At 41.2% G+C, this 13,362-nt stretch overlaps 1 protein-coding gene across 2 annotated transcripts; it reads right to left on the bottom strand.

Annotated features, from left to right (window-relative positions):
- Positions 1-5,262: 5,262 nt before the first annotated feature.
- On the bottom strand, positions 5,263-12,177 carry usp12b (ubiquitin specific peptidase 12b). 2 transcript variants are annotated; one of them, XM_086102887.1, is made up of 10 exons: positions 12,010-12,177; positions 10,702-10,782; positions 10,545-10,628; positions 10,337-10,466; positions 8,628-8,923; positions 7,973-8,049; positions 7,360-7,443; positions 7,084-7,281; positions 6,918-6,996; positions 5,263-6,250 (listed from the first exon to the last, which is right to left on the bottom strand). In XM_086102887.1, the coding sequence occupies exons 1-10, from the start codon at positions 12,055-12,057 to the stop codon at positions 6,149-6,151; spliced, it is 1,179 nt and encodes a 392-aa protein (XP_085959013.1). In that variant the 5' UTR covers positions 12,058-12,177; the 3' UTR covers positions 5,263-6,148. The 2 variants fall into 2 exon arrangements, with proteins under 2 accessions (XP_085959013.1, XP_085959007.1); XM_086102881.1 differs by having other exon boundaries at positions 7,084-7,443.
- Between the last annotated feature and the right edge of the window lie 1,185 nt (positions 12,178-13,362).

Genomic DNA, 13,362 nt, shown 5'->3' with positions numbered 1-13,362 from the left:
GATTGGGTACATAAATGTCATTCCTTTCACAAAAGTGTCCGTGAACACGTGTAACTTTGTGGCACTAATTTACCGAATACCGCCCCAAGTTTCTCTGTCCGTCACTTGGCTGCATACAGCAGGACAGCACAGATCACGTGAAAAGCCAAAAGGTAAGCAGAGCTGCAGTGTTTGCGCAGTTTATCCTCCGACAAATGGCGCAGTGGTTCTGATCAAAAATGTGTTGTAACTCTCCATCCTTTTGTGTCCTTTGACCAGTGTTGTGTCCAAGGACCGGCAACCCGAGGCCAAGGCCAAGGACTTGACTCCGAGGCCAAGGCCAAGGCCAAGGCCAAGGACTGATTTTGAAGCTGAGCCCGAGCCGAGGACATGTATAAAACAATGCTATCATACCACTTGGCAGGTCTTCATGATTTGCAACACCCCTCCATCATAACCCCTTGCACTCCCTGACGCTTGAATGAAGTGTTTTTATTCAAAGAGTAGAACAGTCAGGGTACGTGTTATTTATACTGAGAAAAACAAAAATAAAAGAATATGATATACATTTATGAATTAATGTTGTAGTGCAGTAGTTTCTTAACATGAAGTAAATCAACACTCAACAGGCATGACATGGCAAGGAAGACAAGTTGAGAAATGACTTTGCATAGAAGTCAATCACTGAGTGCAGAAAAAGCAGTAATCTCTGCAGTGATAATTTTACAGTTTATCGGCAGCGAGTCCCAGGGACTAAGGCGTTTTTCGACGATTACAACGACCATGAATAGTCAGGTGTTTTTAGCCGAAAAAAACGACCATGAATAGAATGGCGTTTTAACAAAAAAAACAACAACCATGTATAGTAAGGTGTTTTTAGCCGAAATAAACGACCATGTATAGTAAGGCGTTTTTAGCCGAAAAAAACGACCATGTATAGTAAGGCGTTTTTAGCCCAAAAAAACGACCATGTATAGTAAGGCGTTTTTAGCCCAAAAAAAAGACCATGTATATTAAGGTGTTTTGAGCCGAAAAAAACGACCATGAACAGTAAGGCGTTTTAACAAAAAGAAAACGACCATGTATAGTAAGGTGTTTTTAGCCGAAAAAAAACGACCATGTATAGTAAGGTGTTTTTAGCCGAAAAAAAAGACCATGTATATTAAGGTGTTTTGAGACGAAAAAAATGACCATGAACAGTAAGGCGTTTTAACAAAAAGAAAACGACCATGTATATATGCTTCAGAGAACAAAGTGTATGCAGAAAAGTGGTGAAGATTGCATGACTGTCTGTGTCCTATGTGTTGTGTTGTGTTATTTTTGTTATTTTGACTTCAAAATGGTGCCGCGTGAGTGGCTGCCTTTCCAGCAGCTCCTATATTTTGTTGTTCTACTTCTGCCTTTCATAACTTTGCTGCTGTGAATCGGGAATTTCTCCATTGCGAGACTAATAAAGGTTTTCTTATCTTATATAGTAAGGCGTTTTTAGACGAAAACAACGACCATGTATAGTAAGGTATTTTTATTCGAAAAAAACGACCATGTATAGTAAGGCGTTTTTAGCCAAAAAAAACCCAACCGTGTGTAGTAAGGCGTTTTTAACCGAAAAAACCCCGACCATGTATAGTAAGGGGTTTTTAGCCGAAAAAAAGGACCATGTATGGTAAGGCGTTTTTAGCCGAAAAAAAGGACCATGTATAGTAAGGCGTTTTTAGCCCAAAAAACGACCATGTATAGTAAGGTGTTTTTAGCCGAAAAAAATGACCATGTGTAGTAAGGCGTTTTTCAACGAAAAAAACGACCATGAATAGTAAGGTGTTTTTAGGCGAAAAAAACGACCATGAATAGAAAGGCGTTTTGAGCCGAAAAAAACGACCATGTATAGGAAGGCGTTTTTAGCCCAAAAAAACGACCATGTATAGTAAGGCGTTTTTGGACGAATTTTTTTGCCCAAAAATAAAGACCATGTATAGTAAGGTGTTTTTGTACGAAATTTTTTAGCCGAAAAAAACGACCATGTATAGAAAGGCGTTTTTGACCGAAAAAAAACGACCATGTATAGTAAGGAATTTTTGGACGAAATTTTTAGCCGAAAAAAACGACCATGTATATATAGTAAGGCGTTTTTAGCTGAAAAAAACGACCATGTATAGTAAGGCGTTTTTGACCGAAAAAAACGACCATGTATAGTAAGGCGTTTTTAGCTGAAAAAATAGACCATTTATAGTCAGGCGTTTTTGGACGAAATTTTTAGCCGAAAAAAAACGACCATGTATAAAGGCGTTTTTGACCGAAAAAAACGACCATGTATAGTAAAGCGTTTTTGACCGAAAAAAACGACCATGTATAGTAAGGCGTTTTTGGATGAAAAAAAAGACCATGTATAGTAAGGCGTTTTTAGCCGAAAAAAAACGACCATGTATTTATAGTAAGGCGTTTTTGGCTGAAAAAAACGATCATGTATAGTAGGGATTTTTTGGCCGAAAAAACCCCAACCATGTATCGTAAGGCGTTTTTGGCCCAAAAAAACGACCATGTATACTAAGGCGTTTTTGGCCAAAAAAAATGACCATGTATAGTAAGGCGTTTTTGGCATATATACATGGTCGTTTTTTTCGGCTAAAAACGCCTTACTATACATGGTCGTTTTTTTCGTCAAAAAACGCCTTACTATATACATGGCCCTTTTTTTCGGCTAAAAACGCCTTGCTATACATGGTCATTTTTTTTCGGCGAAAAACACCTTACTGCACACGGTTGTTTTTTTCCGGCTAAAAACGCCTTATTATACATGGACGTTATTTTTCGGCTAAAATGCCTTACTCTCCATGGTCGTTTTTTTGGGCCAAAAAGGCCTTACTATATATACAAGGTTGTTTTTTTCGGCCAAAAAATCCTTACAATACATGGTTGTTTTTTTTATGGTCAAAAACGCCTTACTATACACGGTTGTTTTTTTTGGGCTAAAAACGCCTTCCTATATATGGTCCTTTTTTCGGCTAAAAACGCCTTACTATACATACTCCTTTTTTTCGGCTGAAAACGCCTTCCTGTACAGGTTCGGTTTTTTTCGGCTTAAAATGCCCTCCGATACATGGTTGTTTTTTCGGCTAAAAACGCCTTACTACACATGGTCGTCTTTTTTCGGCTAAAAACGCCTTACTATATATGGTCGTTTTTTTTGTCTAAAAACGCCTTCCTATACATGGTCGTTTTTTTTTCAGCTAAAAACGCCTTACTGTTCATGGTCCTTTTTTTCGGCTCAAAACGCCTGACTATACACGGTCGGGGGGGTTTTTTTCGTCTAAAAACGCCTTACTACACATGGTTGTTTTTTTTCATCTAACAACGCCTTACTATATATATGGTCGTTTTTTTCGGCTAAAAACACCTTACTATACGTGGTCGTTTTTTTCCGTCTAAAAACGGCTTACGAGACATGGTCTTTTTTTTCGACTAAAAACCCCTTACTATGCGTGGTCGTTTTTTTCGGCTAAAAACACCTTACTATACGTGTCGTTTTTTTCGGCTAAAAACGCTTTACTATTCATGGTCAATATTTTTTCGGCTAAAAATGCCTTACTACATATATACATGGTCGTTTTTTTGGTCTAAAAACGCCTTACTATACATGGTCGTTTTTTTCGGCTAAAAACGCCTTACTATTCATACTCCTTTTTTTCGGCTAAAAACGCCTTCCTGTACAGGTTCGTTTTTTTTCGGCTTAAAATGCCCTCCGATACATGGTCCTTTTTTCGGCTAAAAACGCCTTACTATTCATGGCCAATTTTTTTTCGGCTAAAAACGCCTTACTATACATACTCCTTTTTTTCGGCTGAAAACGCCTTCCTGTACAGGTTCGGGTTTTTTCGGCTTAAAATGCCCTCCGATACATGGTTGTTTTTTCGGCTAAAAACGCCTTACTACACATGGTCGTCTTTTTCGGCTAAAAACGCCTTACTATATATGGTCGTTTTTTTTGTCTAAAAACGCCTTCCTATACATGGTCGTTTTTTTTCGTCTAAAAATGCCTGACTATACACGGTCGTTTTTTTTTTTTCGTCTAAAAACGCCTTACTACACATGGTTGTTTTTTTTCATCTAACAACGCCTTACTATATACATGGTCGTTTTTTTCGGCTAAAAACACCTTACTATACGTGGTCGTTTTTTTCGGCTAAAAACACCTTACTGTACGTGGTCGTTTTTTTTTCCGTCTAAAAACGGCTTACGAGACATGGTCTTTTTTTTCGGCTAAAAATAGCTTACTATATATATATACATGGTCGTTTTTTTCGTCTAAAAACGCCTTACTATACATGGTCCTTTTTTTCGGCTAAAAACGCCTTACTATATACATGGTCCTTTTTTTCGGCGAAAAACACCTTACTGCACACGGTTGTTTTTTTCCGGCTAAAAACGCCTTATTATACATGGACGTTATTTTTCGGCTAAAACGCCTTACTCTCCATGGTCGTTTTTTTGGGGTGTTAAAAAGCCTTACTCTACATGGTCGTTTTTTTTGGGCTAAAAACGCCTTCCTATACATGGTCGTTTTTTTTTTCGTCTAAAAACGCCTTACTACACATGGTTGTTTTTTTTCATCTAACGCCTTACTATATATATGGTCGTTTTTTCGGCTAAAAACACCTTACTATACGTGGTCGTTTTTTTCGGCTAAAAACGCCTTACTATACGTGGTCGTTTTTTTTTCCGTCTAAAAACGGCTTACGAGACATGGTCTTTTTTTTCGACTAAAAACCCCTTACTATGCGTGGCCGTTTTTTTCGGCTAAAAACACCTTACTATACGTGTCGTTTTTTTCGGCTAAAAACGCCTTACTATACATGGTCGTTTTTTTTCAGCGTGGGTTTCCCTAGATGGATTTTGTTTGATTTCTTTATGATTTTTTGCGGTCCTCTGGCCCACTTTATACCTGTGGACGAAGGATTAGAGGCTCTAATCCCTCGTTGTGTCCGAGGCCCGGCAACCCGAGGCCAAGGCCAAGGACCAAGGACTTGACTCCAAGGCCGAGGACCAAGGACCGCCCTTCGGTCCTCGAGGCCAAGGACCTCGAGGGCTCGAGGAACACATCACTGCCTTTGACTCAATAACAAGAGAATTTTTCTTGTCACTTTCAACTTTTTTTTTACTTATTCAAATTAAGTACAGTTTAACCATGACAGAGCAACATTTAACACCTTTTCAAATAAAAAGCGCCACTGCTGTAGTCTGCACAGTACATATTCGATGCTTGATTATAATGATTCATACGCTGAATAATTCCTTCTTCCATTTAATTTCAAGCGAACATTTATTATCGATTTATTATTAACCACTTGACATAATTACACATGCACTCTCACCAAAAGAAAAAAGTCTCACATATCCAACAATGGGAGACCAGGGGCATTCGTCAAGTGTGACATCCAAGTCAAATAAGTGAAACATTCATCATAACATGAATATTTAAATAATAATGTCATTTGACTTGATTAAATTTGTGCACTTTGAGTGCAAGCGTGTAGCTAGCTAGCACGTGTTGACTTTGAAGCCACCAAAGCCGAATGCTTGTCGATTGATGTAACCTTTATTTATTGAGGTAAGGCAACGGAGAACACATTCTCATTTTGCAATGTTGACCCTGCTGCAAACAGCAGAGTCAACTAAAATGTGCGCGGTGGTTGGGGGGTTTACTGTACAGTTCAGTGCAGCAGGCGTGGAAGGAAGTGTGACTGCCGTCGTGCTCTGCTTGGACGTCTCCGTGCCACGAGTGTTTGCCACTTGGCAACGGAACGACTTTGTGTCGGGTTAACACCGGCATGCCAAAAGCCCTTCGGCGACGTTAACGTGTGTGAGACGCAACACAAAGACTTTGGAAGTTCACTTTGGACCTCTTTGGAGTCACCTGGGGGGGAGGGGCCGCGTGGGCCATTAGCGGGTCGCTAAACGGAACCCCGCCCGGCTAATTTCACACACTTGAATAGGAGTCCTGTCAGTTGCTGAGCTTGGACAAAGCTCACGTCCATCTTCCTCGAGGCCGCTGGGACGTCTCGACCATTCCCAGCCAGCGATGTGGCACTAAGGTCCGCCTTCGCGGGTAAAAAAAAAAGGCCAGAATGGTCTGCCCTGATGCCCGCTGTGACATGGTTCTCAATGACGGGTCGCTTCAGTCTCTAGACTGGTAGAAGAGGATGTATCCCGACTCTGAGTTTTTGGAAATGTCCGACGTCAGGCCGTAGAACTCCTCAATGGCCTGCGCGTCGATTTTCTGCAAGAATAACACAAGATTGTTTGTAGAAAAAGAAAAGCAGAACCATGTCCTGACCTGGTGTTTGGATGCCGGACAGACGCTGAACTACGGAAGATCTTTCCAACATTCCAGAAAGCAATTCATCTTCTGAAATACAATTAATATTTTGGAATAGTTGACAAGCCATTTTGCAATTCATGAGTAATCTGTGACACGAAGTACCAAACCCACTAATACTACATAAAATTTCAAAAAACATAATGACAGAGTCACTGATTTGTCAAACGGCCGCAGTAAAGTGCTGTAAAGCTGGTTTATTCAATGTCAGATTTTCTTTTCTTGCCTTTAGTATCAGTGGCAGGTATCGTCATCCTTCGCAAGACCTCGATAGCTTCAAATAATGCCGGTATCTGTACTTGTCCATCCTTAATTATTGGTTTGAGTTTTTTCAAGACTTGATGAGTCAACTGCCACACGTGGTGGCAGAAAATGTCATTTTCATTTCAAATTTTAATTTCCCCCCACCAAAAAAAAACAAACAAACAAACAAACATATTCTGAAAGACTACGTTACAAACTACAAAAGCCAGGTCATTTGGCATCAGAGGCCAAAGACGCAAAGACAACTGCCAGCTACTTGCTGGAAGGAGAAATTTCAAAGCTACGAGAGTCCCCGGGAACGCACCTCAACGATGTCATCGTCGAAGAGGAGCCAGAAGCCGTGGCTCTTGACGATGGTGATGTAGTGGCCTCGGTTGGGCCCACTGAAGAGGACAAACAAGGCATGAGCGAGTGAGACAGAAAGTGACAGAGAAGGCGAGCCGAGCCGTAAGTCGAAGGTTGGGTCCCACCTGCCACAGTGCACCACCACTGCTACCAGGTCGTACATGCGGTCCGGGTTGGTGGCGTCCCCTGACGTGTTGAAGAGACGGAGCTCCAGAGGGAAGACCACGCGGTAGGACAATTTGGTGTAGCGGTGCAGCTGATCCATGTACTTGAAGCGCTTGAGGTGCAGCGCCAGGATCATCGGCAGCTTCTTCACTCTCATCCTGAGCAGCGGAAACCTGTCAACCCGTGCAACAAGCCAAGCCACCCAAAAAAACAACAACAGCGGACGACCAGCTAACCTTTTCTGGGCTTCCTGTTTGCTGCGGCACTGCTCGCAGTAGTACTTGTACTCACTGCACAGAGTCTCCGTGTTGCTGAAGCCCCTGCGAGGTCCAAAAAGGAGACGGCCACATAGCCACGGTCACATGGATCCTTTATTCTTGTGATCTTGCTTAAGATCCGAGCACTAGTCTGCATGGTAGTTTTTTTCGGGCCAAAAACGCCTTGCTATACATGATTGTTTTTTTCGGCCAAAAACGCCTTACTATACATGGTCGTTTTTTTTGGCCAAAAACGCCAAACTATTTGTCCTCAAGAAATTAGACAATTGGGCACACTTATAGAACCACCTGGGCACGATATTAGAACCACTGCATTTTTCACTACTTGTGCACTTTTGGCCAACAAATGCCAACCTTAATAGGAAAATACTGCGGTCTGTGTACATTATAAATTTGTAATCGTTAACATCTAGTGCTTCACTAGTCATACTCGTGGCATGCAGATGTCAAGGTTTGCCTCACGAGTAACGTGACGTTGTTCGACTAATGCACTCCAGTGGTGATACCAGTGCACCAAAAAGTGCTTTAGTACATCCTGGATAAGGAATAAATGCTCAGAGGCTGCCATCACCTGAGGCAGTGCGTGATGGATGTGTTCTGCTCCACGTCCACCGACAAATCCAGGAAGTCCTCATCCTTGCTGCTGACCTGCAACAGTGATATGACATCATCACTATCACCATCATCCTCACCCACACAGTGCACGAATGCAGTCCTCTCGCTGCAGTTTCGGTAACCTATGCCAGTGATTCCCAACCATGGGGCTTGAGAATCCATCATTGGTGCCGTGGGAAATGATCCAATATCACTAAACCGGGCCGAAATTGATTCATTGACGACAAAAAAAAAAACACGGAGTAAAGCAAGCATGGGTATTAACTTTTGGCATCTCGGTGTCACGGACCTAAGCTGAAGTGAATTGAGCAGCTTCTTTTAGACAAATAGTAGTGCTTTGCCACCATCCTGTGGCATTTTGGCGCCAAAGAAATATTTTCCGTGAGTTGAAGTTTCATTTAGACAAAAGTAGTGCATTGCCACCATCTTGAGGCATAGAAAGGCAATTACAAAGCTTTTGGGGGAAGCAGCAATTTCTTAAGAACGTGGGAATCGTTGTCCATCTATGACAGCGACGTACGGCAACTGGCATAAATTTTTAACTACGCATGGCCCACATCTCACTTCATGTCAAGTGAGATGAGAGAGAGCGGCATTAGTTCGTCACTCACTGCTTCACAGTTGAGGCAGCGTGTCTCGTTGGTTAGCGTTCCTTGGAAGATTTCGTGGACCCACGTCTGCTGCGTCTCCTTCCCGCTTTCGCCGCCTCCGCCTCCTCCTCCTCCTCCTTCTCCACCTCCTCCTAGTACGACTACCTCGCCGCCGCCACCACCTCCTCCATTCTGCACCAACTTTCCATTCTGCTGCCCCTCCTGGCTCTTCTCCTCCTGGAGCAGGTCTGCGATGGTGTTGAGGAGGTAGTTGAGGAACTCGTGGGCATCTTGCTGCATGTAGTTGTCAAACAGTTCTGCATGAAGAAGGCGGGACGCGCTCGAGTCAAGTCCATTTTGTTTATATTGCACCAAATGGGTGACAAAAGTTAACCCCAACCCCTCTCTCGCATTACGAATGTGTTACTCCAAATATGCACAATTTGGAGTAACGACTAATCGAACGTGATACTTTTTCCAGTCAAGTAACCAGACTACGGTTACTTTCCGAATACCACAAAGTGTTATTTTGTGGAATATGTCGTCTTCCACATGTAAGTAACATCAACATTTCTAAAAGTGGCAGCGTTCGCCTGCGGGATACGGCAGTGAGAACAAATTTACAACACTTAAAACTTTTAAGTGCCTCCCTCATGCACGGGTTGTATTGTAAAACCAATGGTAGTTAATGAATAATAAATACATGCTCAGTGCTCACTAAACGAGGTCAATTTCACTGGAACATGGTGAAATACAATGTGGCCGTATTCAATTTCCCATTCCAGTCAGAGGGAGTGACATCATCGTTTTCAGCGCATTAACGACTCGCGTGGCCATAAACGGCAAGGGAGGACGGGGAGAGAGCGTCACGTTTGGAAGCTGGAAATACAGTCGCTCTTTGGAGTTTGTGAGCTCAAAACAAAAAGATGACGTTTTATTATTATTACTTTTTTTTTTTGCATACTGTGCTGTTGACAGAGTGCTTCAATAACACATATATCATATCATATCATATATACAGTATATATATATATTTTTTTTTTTATTATCGCAGCTCAATATGCATTCAAGTTTAAAGAGAAAGTCCCACCAGATTGTGACTATGATAGGAGGTCTTTAAATGTATTCGTTGTAAACTATGGACATTATAAATGTTGAGTTTTGCCAGTACAACAGTACAACATGAATAGTTAAATTAAGTAAGAAATACTCTTTATTTTAGATTTTAAAATATATATATATTTATGTTAAGTAAAGTCTTGAAAGACGTCTTTATTTTTCTTTTTTATTATTATTATTTAAAACAAGTAGCCCATTTGCTAAATGACATCCAAAAAATATATATTTTTTTTAAATACAAATATTTATGGTCGGTGGATGTCTTTATTTAATTAATTTAAAAGAAAATGTATTGTTACTCTTCTTAAATGTCAGTTTAAAAATGCACTTCCAATCAAAGTGTTAAAATAGGCTGTCATTTTTATGCTAAGGACGGTTGTTGGTAGCTGCTAAATGTAATTTACTGTAACTAGTAATCGAATTTCAGTTACTTTTAAAAGAAAGTAATCGGTTAAGTTACTTTCCAAGCACATAATCAGTCAAGTAATTTTTCGAGGAAACTGTAGCAACACTATTCATACGGCACCAAATTCATCATTCTCTGCTCCCCAAATCAGAGCTGACGTTTTAGTCAATCAACATCAACAGTTCAGTCTATAAAAAGTGCCCACCATTTTCCTTTCTCAGCCGTGAGATGAATTTCTTTGGAGGGATGACGCCCACTTTCTTCTTCTGTGTGGCGATGCTGTTGAACAAGTCAGCCAGGCAGGTGAGCAGAGACTCCTTGCGTCGGGGCTGCACCTGCGAGCACAAAACCTGCAGGTGTCAGAGAAGCAAGCCAAGCGGTACTCCGCCAGCCTCACCGTAATGCCGCTTTACCTTGTAGGCCAACACCTTCTCCCTGAATGGGCGACAGAAGTAGAGAGCTTGCAGCACCGAGTTACAGTAGCACGTGTTGCCAAACTGGGGAACAGACAGACAACTTTGTTGTGACCAATTGCCCTGGAAAGTGGAGACGGAGCCACCGATTACTGACGTTGACCAATCCAAAGTAGTGCTCATTCACGGGGAACTGTTCTGGTCCAATCTCCTTCTCTAAGGCAGAGGCATTGGCGCCCTAGGGAGGGAAAATAAAATTCAGAAGCAATCCAACAGAACATCACCAAAATGTCAGTCTGAGTAGTGAAGAACGTCTCATCTTAATTGAGCAGCAAATGTTTTTTGCTTCGTGAGAAATGTGAGCGTGTTGAGTTCAACATAAAGTAGCAACATGACAAGTGACTGCCCTTTGCGAAATGTTCTTTAAAAAATGCTTCTAAAATCCTTCAAAATTCAGGAAAAACAACTGATGACTTAAGTACATGACCTTTTATGCCCTTCTCATCAATTACATTCCATTTGCACTGTCTCAGTGGCAAGCCACCCTGTTTGAAATGGTAATTCTGATGAATCGCCTTAAAGAACCCCATGGAATTTTGGCCCTGCAAGCTTATTGGTGGACAGTTTCAATTGTAACCTGTTGGCCAATCAAATAAGCAGAAACCCCAGTAAGCAGACGAAAGCAAATTCTCGAGGAAATATGCTGACAAATAATCAAGTTCTACTGTTTTACACTGCATAAAGATTTTCTATGGGCGATGTCACACAAAATGTCCCCCAAAAGGCCACTGATTTTTTTCAACCGAGACAAAAACTCAGCTTCTCTGGAACCCATCATCCAATGTTCAAAATTCTTGCTACGTTCGACACCACTTGAAGCCATTCTGGCTAACCAGACTTAAAGTTTTAAAAAACTGTAATTTGGGGGAAACCTTGTCACATAAATATTGTGTTGTACAAATGCCAACACCGGTGAGCAACCCGTTATTTCTCGACCTATGAAATAAAATTGTGTGATTGGATCGTCTCTCGCGGCAGATTGGGAATCTGTGTCGTAGAGACAACAAACACACCTCAGGCTCTAATTTCTTTTTCTCCCCTTTTCAACTTCGACCTCCACATGAAACACATGTTGATCGGCAGCTCCAAAATCTCACTTTGGAAACGTAACCGCTTCCATCACATGACAGGCGGTGGAAACGCTGATCGTGCTAACGTCCAAACCAACAGGCATCACCAGGGGAAAGAATCAACTTTAACCCAAACATAGTATCTCAGGGCGGTGGATACGAGCAGTAATGTGCTACGGGGCTCACGCTTCTGGCATGTATACAAAAGCAAAAGTACTGACTTAAGCATTCAAAGTGTGTTGTTGTTATGTAGTGGATGCTTAGCAAGCAAGTTAGCGCGGCAGCTAGCCCATCGCCGACAGCCAAGAACGGAGCCCAAAATGCCAAATCCTTACCATCGTACAAATCGAGGCGATCTTTCGGACTGTCATCAGTATTTCCATCCGTTCGCCGCCATGTTGGACCAAACCCTGACGGTGAATTGTCCAGCCGATGCGGCTGCCCAGTTCCGGGAGAGGCTAGAAAGCTTCTGGGCTTCAACGCTTCAAAGCTTACTTTGCCCCGTACGTATCATGCACCTAGACAAGATTACCCCTGAAGCACTTAACCACACGTCTCCGTTGCCGCCACATTGGATGGGGCCAACGACACCAAAGTCCCTTCTTTATTTTTGGATTGAATTTAATTTATTACCCCGATTAGGGGGACAGACTTGTGTATTTTCGTTTTTATTTAATCTATATGAAAGAGGAAGTTAAAAATATGAACTCAGATTTTGTTTGCACAAGTGGCTGTGTTCAGAATTAACCAATCACATTCAAACTCATGCTTGCACAAGTGGCTGTGTTCAGAATTAACCAATCACATTCAAACTCATGCTAATGCAGGTCAGTATACACGACTGTCGACTTTTGAAGTGCGGTGAAGGTTTTGTGGTTATGCCAACACAATGTTATTATTATTGTTATTCTCCTTGTCAGCCAATAAACAAAACATTGCAAACAGCAACATCAAACAAAATCATATACATACTGTACATCTAAAACCAAAAATACAATACATCTTTATTTATATAGCACTTTAATAACACCTGCAGCTGAAACAAAGCGCTTTACAAAACATTTAACATAAAATACAACAAAACACACAACATATAACTCGTCTTGCACAGACTGGGAAGAATTTGTGGCTTTGACTAATGTTACCTTACCCGTGTTTATGTGTTTCCACTGCATTTGCACGTGAATATTCCTTATAAACCCCAAAAATAATGACGCGTTGTATTTTTGGTTATTTTGCTGCTTATTAAAATTATTTCAATGGTTATTTCAATATTTAAGTTTTTTTATTTAATATTTAGATCTCTGAGTATTTCTTTTAGTTTCACGTAATTAATCCAATTTGCTTATTTAGGTATTTATTAAAATATTTTTATATGTCACTATTCAATTCAGTTAGGTTTGAAATAGGGTTGTTCATACCACTTTTTTTCCAGAACGATTCTAGTCCGAGTATTCACTCTTCGATACTGAGTAGCGATACCTCTGGTACTTTTGATATATAACATTTTATATAACACAATGACAAAATTTGCTGAACAAAAACCAGTCTACACCCTGAAATGCTCGCCAGTCAGTCGCAGGGCACATAGAGAGACAAACAATCATTCACACCGTCATTGAATGGGAACGGATACACGCAAGTCAGGGTATTGTACCACGACGCGATCAGCGACTGAAATAGCTCAC

Source organism: Hippocampus guttulatus, chromosome 2 (genome assembly GCF_054856545.1).
Source record: "Hippocampus guttulatus isolate MCC_2025c chromosome 2, RoL_Hgut_1.0, whole genome shotgun sequence".
NCBI classification, from domain to species: Eukaryota; Metazoa; Chordata; class Actinopteri; order Syngnathiformes; family Syngnathidae; genus Hippocampus; species Hippocampus guttulatus.
Note: the sequence above shows the minus strand (reverse complement) of the source record. Positions and strands in the feature narration are given on the sequence as shown.